Source organism: Mirounga leonina, unplaced genomic scaffold, assembly GCF_011800145.1.
Source record: "Mirounga leonina isolate KUSES-001 unplaced genomic scaffold, KU_Mleo_1.0 Mir_197, whole genome shotgun sequence".
Classification (NCBI taxonomy): domain Eukaryota; kingdom Metazoa; phylum Chordata; class Mammalia; order Carnivora; family Phocidae; genus Mirounga; species Mirounga leonina.
In genome coordinates, this window is record NW_023270494.1 from 4,838,931 (window position 1) to 4,860,658 (window position 21,728).

At 55.2% G+C, this 21,728-nt stretch overlaps 1 protein-coding gene across 4 annotated transcripts in view; it reads left to right on the forward strand.

Annotated features, from left to right (window-relative positions):
- MXRA7 (matrix remodeling associated 7) overlaps positions 1-17,843 on the forward strand; it is a 28,434-nt gene extending 10,591 nt beyond the window's left edge. For 2 of the 4 annotated variants that reach the window (XR_004683045.1, XM_035025932.1), the window contains exons 2-4: positions 5,632-5,701; positions 9,960-10,056; positions 14,083-15,396. Coding sequence is in view for 3 of the 4 variants with exons in the window: in XM_035025932.1 (XP_034881823.1) it covers positions 5,632-5,701; positions 9,960-10,056; positions 14,083-14,095 (180 nt within the window). In the remaining variant the exon portion in view is untranslated. Of the gene's footprint in view, positions 1-5,631; positions 5,702-9,959; positions 10,057-11,072; positions 11,154-14,082; positions 15,397-16,748 lie in introns of those variants that run through there. The other 2 variants (XM_035025930.1, XM_035025929.1) reach the window with 2 other exon arrangements.
- The last annotated feature ends 3,885 nt before the right edge of the window (positions 17,844-21,728 follow it).

Sequence of the window (21,728 nt, forward strand, 5' to 3'; positions counted from 1 at the left end):
GAAGCAGACTCCCTGCCGAGCAGGGAGCCCGATGCGGGACTCGATCCTGGGACTCCAGGATCATGACCTGAGCCGAAGGCAGTCGTCCAACCAACTGAGCCACCCAGGCGCCCTGGTTTACTCTCATTAGAGCGCCGTGTGTTGGCTTGCTAGGGCTGCCGCGACCACGTACCAGACTGGGCGGCTTGAAACGCAGACCTGTCTTTTCTCCGGAACAGTGAGGTCCCAGCGCGGGCAGGGCCGCTCTCTCCCGAGGCCTCTGTCCCTGGTGTGCAGGTGCTGCCTTCTCGCCACATCCTCACAGGGTCTTTCCATGAGCACACGCACCCCTGGTGTCTCTCGCGTGTGTCCTTTCTTACAGATTTCCTCTTAAAAGGACACCAGTCAAATTGGGTTGGGACCCGCCCCATGGGCCTCATTTTAACTTAATTCCTTCTTCAAAGGCCGTCTCTCCAAATGTAGTGACAGTCTGAGATACTTGCAGTTTGGACCTCAGCCTATGAATGTGGGGAGGGACACAGTTCAGCCCACAATGCAGGGTACCTTGCAACCCGCTCAGGACCAAGGGCATTGACCGGAAATGGAGAGTGATGGCCTCTTGCTGGCGTGCAGTCAGCACTCTGAGCACCTGTGGGGTTGTGCTGGCCCCAGGCGTGGTCCTAGCCCAGCTATGTGGGGAAGCAAGCGCAAGGGTGGGTGGGATTCAGACCTCGAGACCCCCAGGGGATTGCCTTCAGCCAGGGGCAGCCAGTCCTTCGCTGATTCATTCAACAAACACTGAGCTGGGGGCCAGAGCCCCTTCACCTCCCAGTTCAGGCCTGACATCCCCTACCTGCGCTTTGAACCCCCTTCTAGGAGTTCTTCCTGCCTCCGATCCTGCCCTCACTATGCCATTCCACTTCCTGCTCCAAAAATTCCAGTCTCCTCCCGTTTCTCCCCATTTAAAAGCTGCTGGGGGCCCCTCATTGCCTTGTCCCCTGTAAGATCTCCCCGGTCTGAGCCCTACCTCCTGACCCCCACCCTGCAATCCCCTGCAACCACATCAAACTCCAGCAAGTCATTGCAATAGCTCTGACGCTCCCTGCCTGGCGTCCCCTCTGGGGCCTCACTGTGCCCCTCAAGCTCAGCCGAGCTGCCCTCCTCGGGGCCCCTCTACCCTGTTGCTGAGACACACAATGTGCTCCAGAAAACATACCTTCAAAACTGCACGTGCCAAAGCAGGATGGAAGGTGGGACGTGTCGTAAGAAGGAAGGTAAAGAGGTACGGCCTTTCCGACGGCTCTTGCTCCAGCATTTTGTGCGTGGTTGCACCTTACCGCCCTCCTTCGCTGTCACACACACAGTTCACCGTCTGGAGGGATGCCCAAGGGCCACCAACTCCAAAAGGACGGCCGTCTTTGTCCCAAGGACACTGTGTACGAGACCTGCGCCCATCTTATTACTGGTATCAGCACTTCCCGTTTTCCTTTCGTGTACACGTTTTTTATAAAATAAGGGCAAAATGCAATAAACAGTGTTTTTTGGGGGGGCGTTTTAAAGATCTTATTTATTTGAGAGAAAGAGAGGGATCACAAGTATGCAGAGCGGCAGGGAGAGGGAGAAGCAGGCTCCCCGCTGAGCAGGGAGCCCGATGTGGGACTAGCTCCCAGGACCCTGGGATCATGACCTGAGCTGAAGGCAGACGCTTAACCGACTGAGCCACCCAGGCGCCCCAACAGTGTTTTGTTTAATAATGGACTCCTTTCCATCATGGTGATGTCATCTAAAGTAACCCAGAGAAGCCTGCAGGTGGGGGGGCTGGGGGGGCACCTCCCCGCAGCACCATTGGAAGCTTCTGTCACTGCCCAACCCTCAGCTGCTGTGCTGCTGGAATCGGACGCAGGTAGCCCTCTCCCACGAGCACTTGACCCGTTCTGAGCTTGCAAAGTAGGGTGTGATCAGACAGTGACAGGGTGACAGCCACTTGGCTCGGTCAGCTTTCGCAGAACTGGGAGTTGAGTCGCTCACAGATAGGGAAAGGTCAGGCTGGAGTGGCCTCGGGGACAAGCACAGCCAGGGGCTCCCACCTCGGGGACCAGAGCTCCCTTCTCCCCTAGCAGAGTTGGGCCATGGGTCCCCTCTGCATGCTGGTCCCTTGCGAGAGGGGCACTGACTGCCTGGGGCAGTGCCCACCGGGCCCACGGGCTTCAAGGGGCATCTTCTGAAGGAAGGAGATTTCTGCACAGACAGAAAGCAGGACGTGGCCAACTCAGCACTACTTTCCAAACTTGATGAAGTCTCCAATAAAAAAAATCTATTTTAGGGCGCCTGGGTGGCTCAGATGGTTAAGCGTCTGCCTTCGGCTCAGGTCATGATCCCAGGGTCCTGGGATCGAGTCCCGCATCGGGCTCCCTGCTCCTTGGGAGCCTGCTTCTCCCTCTGCCTCTCTCTCTCTCTCTCTCTCTCTCTGTCTCTCATGAATAAATAAATAAAATCTTTTAAAAAAAAAATCTATTTTAAATTGCATCCCCATATATAAAGCCACAGAAGCACGCCAGAAATTTTATCAAACGGGAGGCGCCCGGGTGGCTCAGTCGTTAGGCGTCTGCCTTCGGCTCGGGTCATGATCCCAGGGTCCTGGAATTGAGCCCCGCATCAGACTCCCTGCTCTGCCAGGAGCCTGCTTCTCCCTCTCCCACTCCCCCTGCTTGTGTTCCCTCTCTTGCTGTGTCTCTCTCTGTCAAATAAATAAAATCTTTAAAAAAAAGAAAAGAAAAAAATTTTATCAAATGGTATCTCTGTCTACCACACACATAACACTATTTATCTTTCATTTAATTCCGGGATACAGGGGTACCCCCAAAGTCTTAGTGCAGTTTTAAGTTTTAATAACTTGAGAAATGTAAATGCTACAAAGCTACAACACACATCCGTTGAATATTTACTTATTTAAATTCCTCTTATACTTAGCTTCCTGACATTTGAATGCCAAGTTTTTCATTTTAATTCTTTGTGCGTGCCAGAGTCCGGATGGGTAGGCAGGTGGAGGAGCCCTCTCCCACGGGCACCTTGGCGAGCTGGTCAGCCTCCCTTGAAGTCATGTCCAGGCGGTCAGGTGTGTATCAAATCCTCGTAAGATCAAAAGGCTGGTGTCACAAAGGCGGTCCCTCAGCCACTGAACCTCGGGCCATGAATATTTTTTGGAAGTTTGAAAATCAACTAGAGCTATATCTAGCGCTGGACTGTGGTAATTACATGAATTTGAATGAGAAACAATCAATATATTTAAAATGTAAATAACCTTTCCAATGTCGTTTTTTGGTATGTTTTTAGCATTTATGCTTCTGAAATTATTAAAGTTGAAAACCACACTAAGACTCGGGTTGCATATTTTAAAAAAAAATCAGTAGCGACCTCTAAATTGCTTTCCTAACCTGCCAGTGGGACCACAACCACAGTTTAAGAAACAGAACACTTCAGAAGTCAAGTGCAAGATTTAAACGTAGACCATTCTCCCCCCGGGGAGAGTGTTGGCAGGTCAATCTTCACTGTGTCCCTCTGGGATGGTGGGGTCTGCCTCGGCTCTTGATGTTCTTACCTTGGACGGCAATTATTTGTGTAGGTGTCTTCCCAACTGGATCATGAGTTCCTTGAGGGAGGGACTGTGCTTATTTCTCTTTTATCTTGGTGTCCCTCACACATAATGGGAGAATCGACCTCTCTAGTCTCGATATTGGGCTGATTTCTGGGGTCCAGCCCTGAATGGGTTAATGGCTGTTTGTCTCTCTTTTTTTCTTTTTCTCTTTCTTAAAAAAAAAAGAAAATCAGATTTCACAGTTCAGAGACCCCTGTGTAGCATTCCTTAAATATGTTAGGAGTAATTAATGCATATTCATGTATATTATTAGAAAATCCAAATATACTGAAGTGTATCAGATGAACAGAGAAGGGCCACCCCTCCCCCAAGGTAGCCCCGCCCCCAAAGGTAGTCACTGATCACAGTGCCTTTCGTGTCCTTCCAGAAAACCTTTCCTCAGCATTTATGAGCATGGAGGTGCCTTTCCATTTTTATATTTACACCAAGAAGATTGCCCCTCTCACATTGCGCTGCCCCTTGCTTTTTCACTCTTGGTGATTTACCCTGATGCATTTCTCACATCAGTTTCTGTGGTTGCCTCCTTTTTAAAGCACAGTGTCGCATGGGGCATGCATACCGTGCCAATTTTAACCTATTAATATCGTGGTGAACTTGTTAACCAAATATATTTAACTGTAAGAGATTTAACTCTAAGGATGAACATTTCCTTGTTTCCAGTTTGGCGTGTTTTCTGCTGCACACAGAGTCCTTGTATAAAAACCTGAACATATGGTTTTCCAGTCCAGGGCAGATCCCCAGAAGTGGGTTTGCTGGGTCAAAGGGGTGTCTCCTTTTCCTGCCTCCCCCGAAGAGGCCTGCCCCCCTCCCCACAGCCACAAAGACGCTTTGCTGTGCAAAATCCTGGGGGGCATCACCGCGGTGCTCAGGGCAGCGTGGCTCCCATCTTGGTGGTGCTGAGCTTGCTGGACACTGCTAAGCGGAGAAGTCCGGCTCCTGCCTCCCGCCCTGCCCCTCCCGGCTGCATTTTGTGTGAGTCCCAGGAAACTCAAGGCCTTTCGGGGTTTGCCACTCATCACCGGCCGTTGGGCTTGTGCAAACTTGCAGGCCAGCTTCGCTCGCCCTGTTTTGTGAGGGAGCCTGCTGCAGGCCGCTTTGTGCGCCTGCCCTGGGAGTGGAGTCCCAAAGGCCTCGGTGTTCTGCACAATGAAGGCCCCAGGGGAGGAGACGCCTGATTTCCAAGCAGCTCAGGCTAACTGGCCAGACCTCCCTGCCATCAGACTCTGGCCGGCCAGGACAAGCAAGCGGGCGACTTTCTCCTCCTGTGTGTGCTTCCCTCTCTAAACCCGCAGATGTGTCCGTATTTGCCCTCTGGCTTCCCCTCACAGTTCCCTGGGCCTCGCCTAAAATCCCTGTAGCTGGAGGATCAGCGCATCCCAGTCCCCCCCAGCATTCCTGCAGGTTGAAGTCACTCCTTCCTCCCAAGAAGGCCATCTTGGGACACTCCTTCCAGCCATCTGTTTATTGAGTCCATTGGTGGGAGAACGCTGGGCCTGAAGGAGGTGGAACTCCAATTTTGGAAAGATGGACACTGAAACTGTTAGGGGTAGAAACAAGGTGCCAGGAGGCAGAGACAGAGTCTGCGCCCGTGAGCGCAGCTCCTCTGTGATGGCCCAGCCCTGTCTGGGCTCCAGATGGCCCGCCAGCCCTCCTCTTGTGCCTTTAGTTCTGGTCACTGGAGCAGGGTGGGGGCGGGGGCGGTCCCCTGTCCTGTTACCAAAATGGCATCCAAAGGCTTTGACAGGCCACCCACCCAGAAAGCATAAAGGGACTGAGGTTCAAAGGTCAAAAGCACAGCTCCTTGGGCCACAGCCTCCCCCTTGTCATCTCGGCCACACAGCGTTTGCGCAGAGCTCACACAGCTTCCACCCGCTGGTTGACCATTGCCCCCAGGGTCGGGTGGCTTTCACCAAGGAGTCAGGCACCTGGATGACCGTATCAGAGTGAACCCTCTCGAGCTCCTGGCACCCGGTGCTGACTCTCTCCTTGTCTTGCAGGAAGAGGAGCAGGAGAAGGAGCAGGATGGCCAGGAGGGCCCACCCCAAGCAGTGCCTGAGGAAGAGGATGGTGAGTAGGACCCAGCCTCCAGACTGCAGCCCCCCAGCCCTGTCGCCTTTGCTCTTTCTCTCCCCACTTTCCTGTCTCACACTGAGTTGTCTTCCGAATACAGAAGGCCCATCTCGCCAGTAAATCGAGCACCCTGACCTTCCATTTCCTGCCCTGCCTCCTAGCTCCCCTCCGGTCACTGCTTGTGCATTTCAGTTTCTTGCCAAGCGTCTCCCGATCTATCTGATGGGGACAAAAGCCACTCACAGGGCCACTGCCCAGGCGTTCTGCACAATGAAGGCCCCAGGGGAGGAGACGCCTGATTTCCAAGCAGCTCAGGCTAACTGGCCAGACCTCCCTGCCATCAGACTCTGGCCGGCCGGGTCAAGCAAGCGGGAGTGACCGGGAGCATTAAGAAAACTGGCCAATTGAAAAAAAAACAAAAAAAACCAACAAAAAAAAACTGGCCAATTGGAACCTGACCGGGTGGAAGGCCGTGGGTTTGCCCTGGGCAGCCCCAGGGGCCAGTGTCCTGGACAGACAGAGACAGAACCACACATGGTCTGGGTTTCTGCTGGGTCTGTCGTGTTTTATTTCTTTAAAAAAACAAAAACAAACAAACAAAAGCAACATGTCAACACTTGTTAAATCTATATGGAAAGTACATGGAGGACTTATTACTCGTACTTTTGTTTATGTTTGAAATATTTCATCATTTTTTAAAAAGTGGGACTGTTGCCGTGGCTTTCAGCTGACTGCTGGCGGGAGCAGTGGAAAGAGCGGGTTGCAGGAATGCCGTGATCACGGCTGGTGTGGGCGTGTGGGCCAGCAGCAGGGCAGCGCTGGGGGGCCCACAGCTCCCCACTGAGGCCCCATGGGGCTGGGGCTTCTCAGTACTGCCTCAGAGGAGGAGGGAAGGGCGGGCAGCTGCAGAAGTGGGAGGGGGGGTCACCTGCTCTCCCTGGAGCCCTTGGTTCTCCATCATCTGCAGGTTAGAGATGCACAGGAACTGTGGCCCTGGGGTCTATCCCTGCCCCGTGGCGCCAGGTGGCTGCAGGGATGCCCAAAGTCAGGATCCTGTTAGTGACTCGGGGACACAGAAAGGGGCTGGAGCCGAGGCTGCCAGAGGCCCCTGGCCAGGACAAGGAGAGGCTCACACCAGCCTCACACCCTGCGTGGTCAGGGGCCCTCCCTCCTTGTCTGACTGCTGCCCCCTGGACATCCCCCACCCCCCAGCCGCCTCCTGCCAGCTCTGACAAGGCGAGGGAGGGGAGGTTTGTGGCCGCAGCTGTCCGAGGAAAAGAGGAGCAGGCCCCCAGTCCCTCTGCAGTGAGCAGCTCAGCTCTCAGGCTAATTGATTAGTGTCGCTCAGACACCCTCCCTGAGCGACCTGGTGACTCACAGAAGGCTGCAGGAGGAAGTCCTGCTCCCAGGAGGCCCTCACATCAAAACCTCCCGGTCTAGCGAAATTGGATGCGACTGTGTATCCCTTGGTACACCACATTCGATGTGATTCAGTGAAAGCCGTTTCTAGTCGTTTGTTCTGCCTGGCCCCGAAAACCTCAGACTAATCAGACCTGCCCCATAAATGGAAACCTTGAGTCGTACCCAGCTGGCAGAATTTTTTATGTTTTATTTTTCTAAAACATAGCAACACAGTGACCTTGACGTTGAGGTTAATTGGTTTTCTTTGTCTGATGGGCCAGTATGGAGCGTAGGTTGTGAGCTCATGCTGAGACCGCAATCTCTGTGTGATTCCGCCCCTCTGGCAGGCTTTTTGGGGCTTTCCGGACCACCAAGGACCCAGGCCCCTCAGACAGCAGCTCTGAATCACTCAGCAAAGTACCCAGATTGCCCGATGCAGGCAGCCCACACCCGGTGCTGTTGGAAGCCCCGGAGTTCTGTGGGCCCACAAGGAATGGAACTCTCCCGCCTTTGCTTGTTGGCCTGAGCAGAGCTCAGCCTGGAGGAAGAGCCGGCCAATGGGGGCTGGAGTCCCCAGTGAGGAGCGGTGGGACTTCACTCCCCTGCCTCTGCACCAAGCCCCATCTCACCCGGAGGAAGAACCAAGTCCCCTCCCCCGCCCTTGATGACCTGGCCCCCCCCTCTCTGCCACCCAGGGCCACTGGCCTCCTTGCTTTGCTGGATCTGTCTCCCCAGACACTGCAGGGCTCAACTCACCACATCCTCTCAACTACCATCTGCAAAACCCTTCCTGATGCCACCCCCACCCCACCCCCGGTGAAGCTTCCAAGCAGCTCCCTCCCTGCCTCCCACACCCCCATCCTTTCTGCAGAGCACACGTGACCAACTTCAGACTGCATTTGACTTATCTTTGCTTGCTGTATGTTTTATTCACTGCTAAGTCCCCAGCCCCTAGCATAGTGCTCACTAAATATTTGCAGAAAGAATGAAGAGCAAAGGAATCCTTGTACAGATGTAGTAACTTCTTCCTAAGGCAAGGCTTCAGCCCCTGGGCAGTTGGCTGGGGTGAGGGGGCCACAGGAGGACTGTGGAGCCCACCAGCCTTCTCCTCCCGGGCGAGGTTTTGGAGAGAACATGGCCCCCATCTCATAACATTTGGGTTTTGAATTTGCATCCAGAACCTTCTTCCTTCAGCCCAGAGAGAAGCTGAATCCGAGGGGCCAAGGCGTTCTCCTCCCCCTGGGCCCACACCAGCCTGTCTGATCAGGCAGGACAGCCCCCAGCCAGAGGTGAGGGTGGCCTGGGGCAGGATGTGGAGGTGTTTGAGATTCCTGACGTTGGAGTGACAAAGAGGTAAACCCTCTAGAACAGAACTGAAAAGGACTACATCTGTGTGGGAGGGTGATTTGCTGGCCTCCGCATTTCCCTTACTCAATTCTTTAAGCCTTCCTGGGAATTAGACAAGACAAGCCATTCAGTCTCTGTTCCGGGGGTGGCCGGAGGCCGTCTGCCCTACACCTACTTCAGGGCATCAGTTCCCGAGGGGACTCTCTCCTCCTGGATGCTCAGCCCAGGACGATGCTCTGGAGGGCTTTCCTCTTCTGCCCTGCCGCCCGCATCTGTGTGCCCAGCCCCTGTCCTTGCTCCCTGTGTCACGTTCCTGCTTTCCTCTGCTCAGACCTCTGGTGTGCCCTCCTCAGGCCTCGAGAGCGTTTTTTGTTTTTGTTTTTGTTTTTAAGATTTTATTTATTTATTTGAGAGAGAACACATGAGAGGGGGGAGGGTCAGAGGGAGAAGCAGACTCCCTGCCGAGCAGGGAGCCCGATGCGGGACTCGATCCCGGGACTCCAGGATCATGACCTGAGCCGAAGGCAGTCGCTTAACCAACTGAGCCACCCAGGCGCCCCGAGAGCGTTTGTTTTAAGGCAGCTAGGAGTCTGCTCTTAGGGGTTGGCAAATCCTGGTACAACTATTCAGTAATATGTGCCAGTTGTGATACCCAAATTCAAAACGGTGTGAAAAATGCCACATCACTCCCATGTCCTACCGTGGGCTGGATGCATTGTTTCAGATTTCTTTCTTTTTTTTTTTTTTAAAGATTTTATTTATTTATTCATGATAGAGAGAGAGAGAGAAACAAAGGGAGAAGCAGGCTCCCAAGGAGCAGGGAGCCTGATGCGGGACTTGATCCCAGGACCCTGGGATCATGACCTGAGCCGAAGGCAGACGCTTAACCATCTGAGCCACCCAGGCGCCCCTGTTTCAGATTTCTAATCACTGGTGGGCATCCCCAGGCCCCGGAGCTGGAGGACCACAGCAGGAGGCTCAGGAGTCCCTGTGAGTCAGGGAGCCCAGCACCCTGGCACAGCCTGCTCTGTCTGATGTGATTCACCCCCCAGTAATGGGGGGACTTCAAAGACGAGGGTAGGCCATCCTCACAGACAGCGGCTTGGCGGGAGCCTTTGCTAGAGCGGGGCAGCCAGACTGCCGTGTGGACGGCTCAACCCAGTCTTGGAGGGGAACCATCGTTTGGTGGCTGGAGCTGTGCTGTTTGAGGAGGGGGACTGGTTTCTCCCCAGCTGTTTTGTTTTTGTCTCTGTATCCCCACTTGGAGCTCCTAAGTTGCCGTGGGACTTCACGGACAGAGTGTGGGAGGAAGGCCTGTCCGGCAAGAAGACACGTCGCAAGCACCCTCTCTGAGGCCCAGCAGCACCTGTGTGGGGAACTGGGGGGACCCCCTCTGGCCCAGACGGCCCTTTTGAAACTAACAAAAGGGGAAGGGGACCCTGAGTCTGGGGGAGGCCCCCAGCACTCAGACCCTTGCGCCGGCTCTGACCCCGTCTCCTCTCTGCAGGGGGAGAGGTCTTCTCCTTTAAATACAGCCCCGGGAAGCTGCGGGGAAACCAGTACAAGAAGATGATGACCAAAGAGGAGCTGGAGGAGGAGCAGAGGTAGGCCGTGCACCTTCCTCTTGGGACCGCAGGGCACCAGGCGCCGAGCCCTGACCGTCCTGCCCCTGCGCACTCGGGCGAGCCGCTGCCCCCACCCGCTGCCACTCCCCCATCTCCGGTTTAGGGGATCTTTCCTGTCCTGGCTCTCCTCAGCCAGGCTCGCTTTCCCCTGGAGACAGTCCCCTCGGGGGAGCTGGGGAGGAGGGCAAGGCGGCTGAACCCCTCCCCTGCCCGCCTCGCCCCCACTGGAAAGGGAAAAGCGAGAGGCCGGCAAGAGCCCGGAGCAGATCCCTCACACGCGAGTTCATGACAAAACCGGTCTGTCACTGCAGGACAGGGCGCCATCCTCCCTGCTCGTCCATTTGGCAGCTCCCCTCCCTCCCACCCCTCCTCGCCCAGCGTCTGCGGCCGGTTTGTGTCTGTTCTCCCACACAACTGCAGCTGCCTAGCTTCTCAGCTTCACGGCCCGCGCCCCCGCCAGACACCCACTGCACACCCGTGGGCCTCCCTCCATCCCGCCAGGGTGCTAAGGAACACTCTGGAAGCAGCAGAACAGCTGGGGAGAGAACCAGTGGTCAGACCCCCAGCCCAGCTGTCTCCTGCACGCCCCCCTGGGCCGGCCTGGAGCCTGGCGTGCTGTGCGTTGTGCTTTGGCCCAAGCAGGCGTCTCAGCGGGAGCCCAGGCTGGGGTCCTAGGGTCACAGAGGACAGGAGGGCTTATTCGAATCCATAACTCACACACCCTTTCGTTGCCGCTGGCCACGCCACTCAGGGTCCCTCAAAAGTCAGAAGCTGCTTTGCCTGCGAGAATGCCCACTTCCCCTCCCCCAGCTGTCACCCGCCTCTTCCAAACCTGGCCTGGAAGGCTCTTCCCCTGGGGCGGAGGGGTGGCAGCGTAGGCACAGCCTGAGGAAGACCCGGAGCAGGGGAAGGTGGCCTCCACGGGAGCCCCCGCACCCCCGGTGCTGGTGACACTGCCTCTGAGTGTGACCCGGTTTGCTGCCTTTATATTTCAGGATTGAGCTGACCTCTGACCTCACTTCCCTGTAGCAAGTTCCTTAGGTCCTGAGCCACACATATTCTTGCAAATCCTTTTGGTAAGGAGACTGACTTCTTAGACCAGTGGTGCTTCCCTCCTCCTGTCTGGTAATGTGTCCCCAACATGAGTGTCGCGGTCTAAACCTCCCCTCCTCCGCCGCCTTCATAAGCAGTTGGTACATTCTGTGCACCAAGCGGTCTCACTCTTCGCTAGCACGGGGGTCGCTGTGTGACCCGGCCCCCCTCCCAGGGCTGCAGGGTTCTGGGAGCCCAGGGGACATAAGTTCCGGGTGGGCCTCATGGACCAGCTGGTGGGGAGCTAGCGCCCCCTTGTGAGGCTGGGGCCGAACTGTCGTCCCCCTCGGGAACCACTGGGTGTCGCCCTGCCACTTCGTCCTGCCCTAAGAAGCAAGCCTCGTGTGGAAAAAAAAACCCAAACCCTTGTGGTGGGACAGGCAGGTTTTCCGGGTCAGAGGAAGGAGTGGCCGACTGCAGCCCTGGTCAGTAAGCTCGGTGTGACTGAAGCGTGGCCACTCTTTCGTTTTCCCGTGGTCTGTGGTGGCTTCCACGCCGCTGTGGCCGGGGCAAGTAGTTGCAGCAGAGAACACGTGGCCCACAGGGCCCAGAAGAGTCAGTATCAGGCCCTTTACAAAAAACATCTGCAGCCCCTGGATTAAGAATAGGGAGGGCGGGATGCACCTGGGGTCCCGCAGAGGTCCCCGTGGACAGAGCTGTGGCCAGGACAGGCCTGATTCCGGGGGCTCGGGCAGGTGCTCCCTGTGGATGTGAGGAGCCATTGGAACAGAAAGGACAGTTAGGGGACAGATGCCAGGCCTCAGGCTGCGGGGTCAGATGGCCACCATCCCTGGGCTCCGAGCCAGGACCTCGGGAGGAGGGAGGGAAAGTCTCTTCTCTGTTATGATTAGACAGCAGACTCTGCATCGCCCAGGGTGGGTCTCTCCCCGACAGGGTCTTGGGGGGCCTCTCGCACCGATTCACACTTGGCTCTTCTGTGGGGTGGAGACCGTGCCCTAGGGCTGCTCTTGGGGTGAAGGAGGAGCTCTCCTCTCCTCATCTGCAGGCTGTGCCCCACGTTGAGAAGGAGGGGCTGGTGGACTTTGCGGCCCTTAAACACGGTCCTCGCTCAGTTTGATGCCGTCCTCACAGGGTGGAGCTGGAGTTCATGTTCATTTTCATTCCTGCCCTTCCCCAGCATGCTCCCCACAGCTGTTGCATGCATCCACCTGTGCCGTCTGCTTGCTGTCTCCTGCCCCTGCATGCAGCCAGCCCACAGGGCACGGCGTGGGGCCCCTTGACCTGCACCCCTCTTGCAGCTGCTTCTGTCCCTCTTGTGGTGATGCTTGGGGTTGCAGAGGCTGGCGAGTTTGGCTCCGTCTCCTCTTCTAAGCACGGTAGTTCCCGTGTGGCCCGGGAGAGCCGGCGGGCGCAAGCTCGTTCTGGTCCCAGCCGAGTCTAGGAGACGGTCCTAGGAGTGCCAGGATGAAGAAGAACATGTATATGGTTGTTAAACCACTGAAACCGCAGGCCAGCGAAGTGTGCCCTCTTCTTTGCCTGTCAGATTCTTTCCCACCAAACTCTGCCTATTTCTAATCCCTTTCCTGGCCCTCTGGGTCCCAGTTGAGTTGCAAGCTAGTAAAGAAATAAATGCTGCAAGTCCCTGACTAAATTTATCAACTCAGTCAATAAAGCAGTAGTAGGCAGAGCCCGAATCCTTAGTGGGTACATGATCCAGCATCCCCTAAAGCCTCACCTTATACATTCTCAGGGCAGAGCACTTAGGAAGCAGGACTAAAATCAAGACCCCAGATCGTTCCTCTGCGTGTTTAAATGAACATTCCCATCCTTGGAATCGCTTACAGGTCAGCTTCCTTCTGCCCGAGGGGCTGAAAATGGCCGGGTTTGCGAATCCAGAGCAGGTTGCTGCCTAAGGAAGGCCCTGTTCTGTCACGGTCTGCCCCCTCCTCCGAGGCTTCTCCTGGGGCTCAGGGCTCACGGCATCCTTGGCCAGCCAGTCTCTCTGGGAGGTGCCACGTCTAGCTTCAGAGCGTGGCTGGGACAGTGGGCTTGCAGGCTGCTGACGCTCCTCCGGCTCCCGGAGCTAGTGAAGCTGGAGAGCTTGGCCAGCTTGGCAGGAAAAAGAAAAAGCAGCCCTGCCCACTCCTGTCCTGTGCGCCATCTGTTCTTCCTGCCTTCTGGTCCAGAGGAAAGTCTAGACCAGGCTGGCTCTGATAGACGGGAACCTGGGACCCCAGCACCCACTCCATTCTGAAGGTCCTCAGAATGTCCTGACCTTTCTGGAAGGGGACACGACTCTGGTGGAGGGTGTTTTGTACGTCATCACAGGCAAGGGGGAGAGGAGGCCGGGGAACCCAGGCTGTGGGATATTCTGGTGTCTGCAACCTGGTGAGTCCACAAAGGATTAGCCAGTGTCAATGTTTGGAAACACGCGTGTCTCTGATCTCCAGAAGAGGGCGCCGGAGGGACAAAATCAGGTCCCCTGCGATCCCTCGTCCTTCGGGGTGTCATTGAGAAAAGGTGGACACACATCCTAGGGTGCCAGTGGCCCCAGCGGGGACAAACCCCGCCAGCGGGAATAGGGAATAGAAGCACGTGATAGGATGGCCCCAGTAAAGCAGGTAGTCAGAGATCGGAAGCACCCAGTGTCTGACCTGCCCAGAGGTAGGGTCTGCCCGACCTGACTATGTGCCTCATGGACTCCGGACTCAGAATGGGGTGCGGCGGGCTGCTGAGGTCCCGTGCCGGGTCAGGCCAGCTCTGGGGAACAGAGTGTCCTGCTGCAGGTGACGAGAAGCAACCTGCCCCGTGTCGGAGAAGCCAGTGTCCGGCCTGGCGTCTGCAATCCCAAACATCCTCCTCCACATCCCCGTTTCCCATTTCCTCCCCCACGATACTTGTTAGATGGAAGAAGTAAAATAAATGATCTTTTCTCCCTATTTCTCTTTACAGAACCGAAGAATAATGAAGTTATCCTTAGCCTCCTGCTAAAGGCTTTTCCTTTTGGCATCTAAAAAGCTTGAGAGATAAAATGGAAATCCCCAGAGAGGAGCCATGCAGGCTCCCAGGTGCCTCTGGCCTGCATAAATCCGCTGGGACCCAGACCCTCCATCAGGACCTGTCCCTCAGCGGGGAAGGTGCCGGGAGTGCCTTGGCCCCCGGGGTAGAGGTGTTCGTCCCTGTCGGTGTGGATTGCTTGGTTAAGCAAGGGTTTCGTAGACTTTGGTTTTTCTTATCGCTGAACCCTACTCTCCACTCACCGTTCACACCTGTGATATCAGCGGTGACAGCCCCCTTATCATTTTAAACCAGTGTAGCTTCACTCTAGTGCCCCCACCCCACCCCCAGCCCACACTGGCCTTTTCCTTCCCTGGAGCCAAACCGAGAAAGACTCTGAGGCAGAGCTCCTGTGCTCATCAGCTGCTCAGGGAGGGTGGACTGCCCTCCTTTCCCTGGGGGCCCACTTCCCTCTTTCTATCCGGTGGCTCGGTTGTTGGGGGTGAGGGACGCGTATTGATGGCCCCACAGCAGGGAACCAGCGACAACTCTAGATCTGTGTCGCCCTTAGTCTTCATTTAGAGGAGGCTGGAATCCAGGCCTCTAGTGGCTCAGAGGCCTTTTCGCTCTCACCAGCTCAGCCGAATCTCCACCTTCACTTTGGCAGAAGCAATAAGAATAGTCTGCTTGAAATAAATTTCTTGACTATGCCGTTTCCTAGAAGGTGTCATAGATAAGTTAGAATTTCACCAGATAATGAGATCAGTCCCAGATCTGTTTCTTGGAATTTTATATTGGACAATATTTATATTATACCAAACTAATCTGCAGTTTTTAGATGTGTTGGTTAAAACATTTTTTTAAAGCAGTAAGTTTATAGAAAAATATTTTCCATTTAATGGAAGGCCGGGATGCCAACCCCTGGGGCATGTTACATTCCCAGTGACCTTCTCCTCTGGGCCTACAAGCTTAGGTTCAGGGCCGTAGTGCAGATAAGGCGATGGTGGGCGCGCCCACATCGAGCCACGTGACGAGTAGATTTACCCTGTTGGCACTCCTGTCCCCACTCGGCAACAACAACAGCCTTATCCAGGCTGGGATCTTACTGCTACAGTAAGTAGGTGCCGCCCTCCCGGGTTAGTTACCGAACTAGTTAGCTGTCTGGACTCTTTCTGCACGTGGCTTGTAGGCGCCAAGCCTCACGTACTCCTGATGGCTTGGATCTGTGTATTCAGCCTTTGTTCAGCCCAATAAACTTTGAGTAGATGATCTCGGTTACTGTGTGTTTTTTCAGTTTTGCTTTGTTTTTAAGAAATAATCTCCTTTGAAACCCATTAAAATTTGAGCTCTCTCTCATTTTGATGCCTATTACTCTCTAGCAGAGTGCAAGTCATAGGTCCACCCTGTTAAAAATGCCCAGGCGCCACAGCCGTCAAAAATATCTGAGAATATGTGTTCACTCTGGGTGGGAGGGACTGTGATTCCGTCCAAGGAGCTCAACACACACTTTCTCCTCCAGAGAGGAAAACGGACTGTAGAAATCACATTCCCAGGGCAACAAAGTGAGGCTGGGATTTGGGACTTCAGTATTTGAGTCTCTAGATGCTGCTCTAGCCAGAAAACCAACTTCGGGATGGGAGATACGGGGTTCCTGCAGGAGGAATCTGTTGGGACGCACGTGTAAGGCCAGACGCTCGGAGCCCGCCCCGCCTCAGGCAGCGTTCTGGGTGCTGGGTGGCCAGAGGTCGTGCCAGAGCCCAGCCACGCGGGACCTGCCGTCTTTTGGCATTTCTGGCTGCAGGGAGGGGCTGAGAGGGCCGGGGTGCAGGGTGTGGTGGCCCGGAGACACCACAGAAGCCAGAAGCCAGCGTGCTGACAGCCCCGCGCATGGAGCGGAACGAGCAAGCCCCAGACCGTCCCTGCTTTCTGCGGCAGTCTTGCCCCCACCTTGCAAACTGTTTGCGCTCCTGGGAGTTGCGCTGTGCTGGTCAGATGGTGTGGCCGAGCCTCACAAAGACAACAGCACGTCGGTCCCAGCTGCCCAGCCCATTCTGTGGCAGGAGGGACGGGGCCCCACTGGCCACGAGGTAGCTGTGCTAATCAGGACAAGGCGCTCCTTCCTCTGAGCAGTGAGACCCCATGCCAACCCTGCCCCCCGGGTCAAGCCCCCATGTACACCTCCGCGTGTGCCCCCTACGTCTCGGCTGGTCATGGTTTTTGTCCTCATCCCTCTAAACTGAGGCTGTCGCTAACCTGTTTCTTCACGGGCTCGCGCTCCAGCCACTTAACAGAACGGGCCTCTCCCCATTACCTCCCGGGACGTGCCAGGTCAACGCTAAAAGGGGGCCCAAGGGGAACCCACAGGGTCACTTGGGCCCTCCCCAGACCCGCAGGGAACACCCAAGACATAGAGCCGGCTTTTAGAACCTTCCAGCTGAGGTCGTTCGGCCACGCGAGCTCGTGGGTTTTGAGTGGGTTTCGCTTCGGTTTGATTTTCTTCTTGCCTGGAAAGCAGACACGGCAGCAGCCAAGAGCGCAGGGCCCCAGCCCCGGGCGCACATGGCGACCCCCCACTCCGGGCTCGGAGCACCCTTTTCCTCTCTGTCCTCTCTTCCCCACAGAGTGCAGAAGGAGCAGCTGGCTGCCATCTTCAAGCTCATGAAGGACAACAAGGAGACGTTTGGGGAGATGTCCGCGGGCGACGTGCAGGAGCAGCTCCGGCTCTACGACATGTAGGCGGCCCTGGCCCTCACGTGCAGACGTCAGCGGGCCCCTTCCCTCCCCCACGCGTAGCCATAGAGGTGGATGACACACGGATCGCGCAGTTGCCACAGTTAGGCCTCCTTTTACGGGAATCGGGATCCTTGTCGTCAGAGTCAGACTTGTTTGCTAAGAGCATGCTCCCCTCCTGCTTCCTCCCATGCACTTACAGAGGCTTCCAGAAAGCCTTCTGAGGCAGAAGGAGGGTGCAGCGTTGTTAGACTGGACACCCAGGCAGCAGGACCCGTTACCCTCTTCCCCACAGCACCCCGAATCCTTTCCACACCAGGTGCCCGGAGTGGTGGGGGGCTGTGCCCGGGGGTTCAAGCTGCTGCCTGCCCTGACTCGAGCGTCCTTTTAGCAAAAACCTTAACTCAACACCCACCTTCCGTGCTGGAACGGATCAGTGTAATCAGAGCTGAGACCCACGAAGAGCTCCTCCCATTTAAGCATGAGACTTAACTTTCCATGTAAGGAAGGGAGGCTCATTTGAGTGCTTATCACGCAGCCGGGACCATGCTCGCTGCTAGGGAGAGACATCCAGGATGTGACATGGGGCCCACCATTAGGAGGATGAAGGTCCTCCAGATGCTAGGGAGAGACCTCAAGGATGCGACATGGTGCCTACCTGTAGGGGGACGAAGGTCCTCCAGAGAAGACGGGCATGTGTGCAGGGAAAGAGCATCTCCCCAGACAGCATGCAGGAAAACACCAAAATGACCTGACGGGACAGGACACCTCGGGCTCAGTAGGTTTCCGGGAGTTCAGCCAGCGCCGGACAAGGCGAATACAGCAGCTCCTTCATGCTGCACGGGCCCTGTTTCTGCTCACCCCATTGGCAGGAAAACTCACAGCAAACGGAGTTAGGGAGGGTCTGCTGAGGAGAGAACCTATGAAGTTCTTATCAATATTTTGTATTTGCCGAAATAAAGCTAAATCAACACAGTGAACTCAAAGAAGCAGTGGCCTTTTGCGCACCTGACATTAGTGATGGTGGGGGTGAGTTACTCTCCTTCCTTCCTCTCTCGCTCGCTACTAGAATTCTCCTTGAGCACCTCCCCTGCCTATGGCTGTGATTCTTTTGCTTCCTTGCTGACACTCTGCCCAGGAGGAGGGTCTGCTCTTCTATCCCAGTATCGGTGGTTCTTTCTTTTATAAAATTTATCTTTTTGTCACTGCTTTTTTTATTATTATTATTCTGATTTTAGAGTTCTTTGTTCCTTTAGTCACCTCCCAGGGACCCCTTCTCCATCACTGCATCTTCCCACGCACTGGGTGCGCACAGCGAGCAGGGCCACCACCCCCAGGGGGCCACCCTGCCCATCACGTTGCTCTGCTGCCAGATGATGGCCCTTCCTCTTCTCCTGCCTGGATCCTTCCTCTCTGATTATACCAAACACGAAGGACTCGTGTGTACATGAGTCAAAATTCCCACGGCTATGGGAAGTAAACTCAAGGAATTTTCATATCCTTGGATCTGCTAAGATGTCCCAATAGCAAGGAACAGAAAGCTCCAAATCCGCCGGCTTACACCAGAGAAGAGCTGGGTCACAGAGGAGCCCAAAGGCAGAATGGGCCCACGCGGCCGTCCCCATGGCTCAGAATTTCTCACGCTGCGGGCTTCTGTGGCCCACTAGCTCTCCTCGGGCTTGCAAGACGGCCGCAGGAGTTCGCGTGTCATGTCCAGATGCAGGAAAAGGGCCGTCTCTGGCTTGTGTCTCTAGGAGTTAGGGAACCCATGCATCTGCATCCCCCACCTCCTTTCAGGTCCCAATTGGCCAGAATATGTCATGTGTTCATGCCTCAACCAATCTCCAGCAAGGAGATGGGCCAACCACGGTTGGCTGAGGTACCTGGGGCTGGGGCTGCATCCCCTGAACACAGGGCCATTCACAGGAGCAGAGAGCTGGAGCCATCAGGATTCTGTGAGGAAGGGATGGGGGAGGTGGTTGCTGCGTAGACACCAGGACCACTCTGTCACCTGGTGGGGACTCAGGAGCCTCTGAAGTATGCTGCATACAGCACCCTGCACACCTCCCGGGTGGCGGTCCTGTTGCCCAGGTTCCACACTGGGCCTCTGATGCTTCCAGGAAGCACTGCCAACTCACTGGGGCTGTGGGGGTGGCTCTGCCGCCATTTTCAGCTGAGCGTCCACCCGTGTTTATACCATTCCTGTTACCTCATCCTGCCTCACTGGGGTGCCCTCGAGTCCATCTGTGGCCAGAAGAGTCCTCTCAGAACCCACTTCAAACCCATCCCCAGGTGTCCCACCAGATCGCAGGACTGCTCCAGCTCAGGAAACTCGAAGTGCCTTGGAACAAATGTACCTGCAGATTCAGAACCCATTCGGAGAAGTTTCCCGGAGTTCTTAGAGTCAATGGCAAGGCCATAACTCACAACCACAAGGCACCATCCCACCCTGCAAGCTGAGAGCAAGAGGAGACCCCCTTGTTCACAGCACTGGGGGGAAGAAAACCACCTTGATGCCATTAGGGCCACTAAAAAGCACAAGGTACGGGGGAAGGAAGCAGCAGGACCGGAGGGAGAGAGCAAACATGGAGTGAGCCTTCTGTAAGGCAGGCCACGGCAGGATGCCACCGACATGGCACCGCCGACGTGGCACCACCAACGTGGCACCGCCGTGCAGGGCCCAAAGCCACAGGCGCTGACAGAAGCCAATCTGAAGACTCTGTCCAGCCTGGGGCTTGAGAGACTTTCGGATGCCCAGAGTCTCCGCCCTCCCCCTGCGCCCCCTCACCACTCCACCCTGGAGCCCTGTGCACGGGCCGGCCTCCCTACGTGACACGAGGCGGTGGCTTGTCCCCCATCACACACATCACACACCCGCTGTGCGCGAAAAACCAAGTCCACAGACAATTCATTTCTATTTACCAAACTCCACTTGCTAGAAACTTTTCAGGGGCACCTTCCTTCAAAATGTCCGTTGTAGGGGTGCCTGGGTGGCTCCGTCGTTAAGCGTCTGCCTTCGGCTCAGGTCGTGATCCCGGGGTCCTGGGATCAAGCCCCGCGTCGGGCTCCCTGCTCATCAGGGAGTCTGCTTCTCCCTCTCCCTCTGCCCCCGCCCCCACTTGTGCATGCTCTCTGTCTCAAATAAAAAAAATCCTAAAAAAAAAATGTCCATTGTAACTGCCACCATCCAGACTAAATTAGGTGTGTCCTCACTTCCTGTACTAAAAATGGCCGTGTGAAGAAAACGTGCAAACTAAGCAGCTTTAAGGGCAACCTAAAACCTAAAACCTGGAGCAACTTTGCTGTGAACTCTTTGTGCACACAGCTCTTTTTTCCCCTTTTTGGATGATTTGTACTTGTTCTCAATCTTTTTTTTTAACTACTCTCTACACCCATTGTGGGGTTTGAACTCACAACCCTGAGATCGAGTCACACCCTCTATCGACTGAGCCAGCCAGGCGCCCCTTGTTGTCAATTTTTTAATATTTGAAAATGAAAATAATATCTGAAAATGAAAATAGTTTTCCTAAGAACAGATCACATTGAAGATGTTTTGTTCTTCCCAATTTGATTGTGAGAAAATACATTTGTCCACAGGACCTCCCTGAACTCAGATTAACAGTTTGTCCTCTGGGCCTGGAAGACCTCAAGTGTCAGCACGGCTGGATCCGGGCAGGCCAGGCCACGTGCCTTCTGAAGGCCATAGCATCATTTCTCTGGAACCAGACAGTGCTGGAGAAGGGCAGTGAGGAGCTCTGTCTCTCTCTGAGCCACACCTGCAGGGTTGCGTGGGCACAGAGAAGCCCACAGTCACCTACTGGCCCTTCATCCTCATTGTCTGGGATCCACGTCCAGTCTCTACTTCTCACCGTGGAGGGAACATATATATTACCTGGAAGCAGGTAAAAGTCATTTTCTTTCTGTCCTCATCGCCTGGAGAAGCCCTAGAGAGGAGCGGGATGCCAGAAATCCTTAGCTCCGTCTACTGTGTGGCCCTATTTAGAGAACTTGAGGCCCTCCCAGCCCAGCATGACTGCTTTTTGACAGAGAGAGAGCACAAACACGGGGAGCAGCAGAGGGAGAGGGAGAAGCAGGCTCCCCGCTGAGCAGGGAGCCCGATGTGGGACTTGATTCCAGGACCCTGGGATCATGACCTGAGCCACCCAGCCATCCCAGTATCACTTTGTTTTTATTCTATTTCCCCCCTAAGGCTCCCACCAGATGCACCACCACCACCTCTACCCCTTCCGTGCAACCATTTTTATTCCTGTTGGTTTTGTCCTTGCAGGGTCTTTTTGCTAAAGGTGGCGGTCTGTATAGTCTCTGGAGATCACAGCAAGTACCGCTGGCTTCCTCATTCTCTTTTTTTTTTTTTTTTTTTAAGATTTTATTTATTTATTTGAGAGAGAGAGAATGAGAGAGAGCAAGCACATGAGAGGGGGGAGGGTCAGAGGGAGAAGCAGACTCCCTGCCGAGCAGGGAGCCCGATGCGGGACTCGATCCCAGGACTCCAGGATCATGACCTGAGCCGAAGGCAGTCGCTTAACCAACTGAGCCACCCAGGCGCCCTTCCTCATTCTCTTTAATGCTTTAACGTGGTCTCCTATATAATGCTCCATAGCGCTGACATCCCTCAGTCACTTCAACCATTCCCCTGCTGATGGCCATTCGTGCAGTTTCCCATCTTTGGCTAATTCAAATAATGGCACTGTGAATAAAACTCTGTGCATATAGAGGTCCCTGTTTGTGGAGGCGTATTTTCAGAGCAGCCCCCTAAAAATGGAGTGCTGGGCCCAAGGTGAATGAATACATGATATTTCGTTAGATGCCCACCCACCCTCGGGTCTCGGGCCAGTTTGCACTCCACCAGC